Below are 3441 nucleotides of genomic sequence, written 5' to 3'. Positions count from 1 at the left end.
TAATGGGAACCAAAGAATCTCTATCGGAACTATCCCAGTCTATTAAAAAGTTAGTCCGTCAAGCCTATCCTACAGGTGACCCAAACTTGTTAAACATTTTGGCACTCGATCATTTTATAGATGCCCTCCCAGATCCTAACATGCGGTTACGGCTCAGAGAATCCCGGGTAAGAGATATAGGGGAGGCTGAAATTATGGCCATAAGATTGGAAACGTACAAAATGGCAGATGCCCAGAGGCAAAGACCAATAAACGTTGTTTCTTCCAATGCCCCAAAAGATGAAAATAAAGAAATTATATCTCTCCTGAAAAACATTCAGGATACCCTAAGTCAAACAAACCAGAACTCCCAAAATTTTGGTAGACTTCCACAAATGCAGAGAAATCCCAGTTTCAGAAATTATAATAATGGGAGAAGTTATCAAAATAGGTATAATGGGGGAAATAATCAGTTCAGAAACCATAATATGGGAATCCCTCAGTGGAAAAACCATAGGTTTAATGACAGCTTTCACTCTCAAAATAGAGACCAGTCAAACGGTCAAACGTCGGGTTTAAGGGGCGAAAGTCGGCGTCCTATGGCAACAAGCCTCGGAAACAGTCAATAAAGAAAACTAAAGGGGAAGATCCAGTATCAAGAGACAAGCAAACAGAGTGTACAATTGAAAATGAAAGTATTGAGAAGAGTAAAAATAATCCCATCTCTACATTTCCTAAGTCAGTTCCGAAGAGCATAATAGTGGGAGATGTAAAACAAGGCAATGAAGGAATTTTTATAACAGGGAAGATTGGGAATACTAATACAACAATTTTAGTGGATACCGGATCAAGTGTGACAATTATTAACCCCAAATTATTAAGAGAAGTAGATTTAGAAAATAGATCAGATTTAGTTATAACTGAAAGTAGCCTTAGATTGAAATCAGCTAAGGGAGATGACATCCCAGTAGTGGGAGAGTGTACACTCAGTATTTTCTTGGAAATATGGAATATTTCCACAATGTAGTCATAGCGGAAATTGAAAATAGTTGTATATTAGGAGTTGACTTTATGTCAAAGTTTGCTTGTGGCATTTGCATGAAGCAGAGATTATTTAGGATACAGGGAGTAGAGATCCCTTATTTTAGTGACCAATCAGAGATTACGGAATGTAGCAGAATTGTTTTATCAGAGGATTTAGTTGTTCCTCCCAATTGTGAATTTGTAGCACCCGCTAGAGTAGAGAGCCCTAATTTTTATGGAGGGCCAGCTATTGTTGAACCAGTAGAGAAATTTATGGAGAAGAAAAATGTACTTGTGGCAAAGTCATTAGTTAAGGTGTCAGGGGAGAATGTCCCATTACGATTTTTGAATTTTAGTTGTGAGAGTTTAAAACTTTACAAAGGGAGTGTGGTAGCTACAATTGAAAGAGTTGAAGACGTAGATGTAGAAAATGCTGATACAGAAGTAGTTAGGTCAGTGTGTTACAGAGATGAGGGGGATCCCTCGGCTTTACCAGATCATTTAGAACAGATTATTGACAAGGTTCATGAGAGCATAAGTGTGGAAGAGAAGCAAAAATTAGCAAACTTTTTGAAAGAATACCAATCAAGTTTTTCATGTTCATCATCAGATATGGGAAAGACAGACTTAGTTAAACATTCCATCAATACGGGTAATGCAAGACCCATTAAACAACCCCTAGGCGTATTCCCTTAGCCAAAATGGCCGAAGTGAGAAGGGAGATAGATGATATGTTAGAAAGGGAAGTTATTGAGACATCAGACAGTCCATGGAGTTCTCCCATAGTCCTTGTTAAGAAAAAGGACGGGACAATCCGGTTCTGTATAGATTATAGAAAAATAAATGATGTCACTGTTAAAGATAGCTATCCTATACCTAGAATTGATACTACGTTAGATGCGTTGTCTGGAGCAAAATGGTTCTCCACTATAGATTTAAAGAGTGGGTATTGGCAGGTGGAGATGAAACCTGAAGATAAGCCCAAAACTGCTTTTCCAATCCCGGGGGGTGGTCATTGGCAATTTTTGAAAATGCCATTCGGCTTGTGTAATGCCGGAGCCACTTTAGAGAGATTAATGGAGAGAGTATTGTCTAACCTCTCCTGGAAGGTCTGTTTGGTGTATTTAGATGACATTATTATATTGTCCAAAACTTTTGATGAACATTTAGAGAATCTGACACAAGTTTTTGAGAAGTTAAAGGGTGCAAATTTAAAAATGAACCCAAAGAAATGTATTCTTTTACAAAAAGAGGTATCCTGTTTAGGAGATACTGTTAGTGAGGAAGGGGTTATACATGTAGTAGCTACTGACCTTCCACAAATAGAAGAAATCAAGCACGAGCCTATCCATAAAAGTATTAATGAAGTACCCAGTCATCGAGGTCCTTGCTTGTACCATTGGAACCTTATCGATAAAGCTAGACCATTGTATAACTTGATGGAGAAAAACATTGAATTTGTGTGGAACAAAGACTGTAATAAAGCCTTCGACAAATTCAGGAGAGCCTTGATAAGTACTCCCTTCAGCATACCCAAAGGAGGAAAAATTGTCTACCCTAGATACAGTCATTTCATGCATATCTTTTACAACATACACCATAGCATATCATAGCATTGAAATCTCATAGCATAGCATTAAAATCTCATAGCATAGCTTTCAGAACTCCATTCTCCATATCATATCATAGCATACCATAGCATAGCATTAAACATCGGGATCGGTTAAGAAAAAAGATCAAATTTTAAGAATGAAAAAAACCCAAAACGAAACAAGCAACAAACAGCTTAATTTGCTTTATTTTTTAAATTATATAACATTATTTTCATTTATTGAAGCTTCAAAAAGGGTACTTTATTAACGATAAGGAAGCGAAAATGAAATAACTGTCAAAACGGATCGGATGTTAATATAACTCGCATTTTCTCGACCCACGTGTCGCGCAGATCGGTTGCGGAGATGGGGGATGGATTTATCTTACAGTTTCTGTTGAATCAAGGATACTTAATGTTCTGAATGAGGTAAGTTTTGTCATTTACAATTTACTTTTATCGCACTAATTGTTGTTGTGATTCAACAGAGTTCCGGATATACTTGTATTACAGTAAATCTTACAATCACTCATGAGCATTTGCACAGCATGTGCAATTTAACAGCTGTTTATAGGCCTATCTCAGATGTATTATTCATTGAATATAGTTTACTGGCAAAGTTTAGCTCCTACATCATATGTTAGTTATTTTTGTTTAATGTAGAACCCTGCCACATAGGTTGATAAGAAAAGAAATTCTGTATCAATTGCAGAATCGATTCGAATTTCCTCGGCGATTTGAATTAAAAAATCTCACATATTATTGATATACCGAGGCTACCGAGCTAATCTTGTAACTTCATTTCCTTGTGTTATTTACTCAAAACAACTCGTAAGCATCTTGGTTTA

At 36.8% G+C, this 3441-nt stretch overlaps 1 protein-coding gene across 1 annotated transcript; it reads left to right on the top strand.

Annotated features, from left to right (window-relative positions):
* The first annotated feature begins 984 nt into the window (after positions 1-984).
* LOC136275692 (uncharacterized) lies at positions 985-1698 on the top strand. Its single transcript, XM_066085407.1, has one exon. It carries the CDS (start codon positions 985-987, stop codon positions 1696-1698), a length of 714 nt encoding a protein of 237 aa, XP_065941479.1.
* Positions 1699-3441: the final 1743 nt, after the last annotated feature.

The sequence above is a fragment of the Magallana gigas genome, chromosome 1 (genome assembly GCF_963853765.1).
Source record: "Magallana gigas chromosome 1, xbMagGiga1.1, whole genome shotgun sequence".
Taxonomy (NCBI): Eukaryota; Metazoa; Mollusca; class Bivalvia; order Ostreida; family Ostreidae; genus Magallana; species Magallana gigas.
This window is presented reverse-complemented; position numbering and strand designations above follow the sequence as displayed.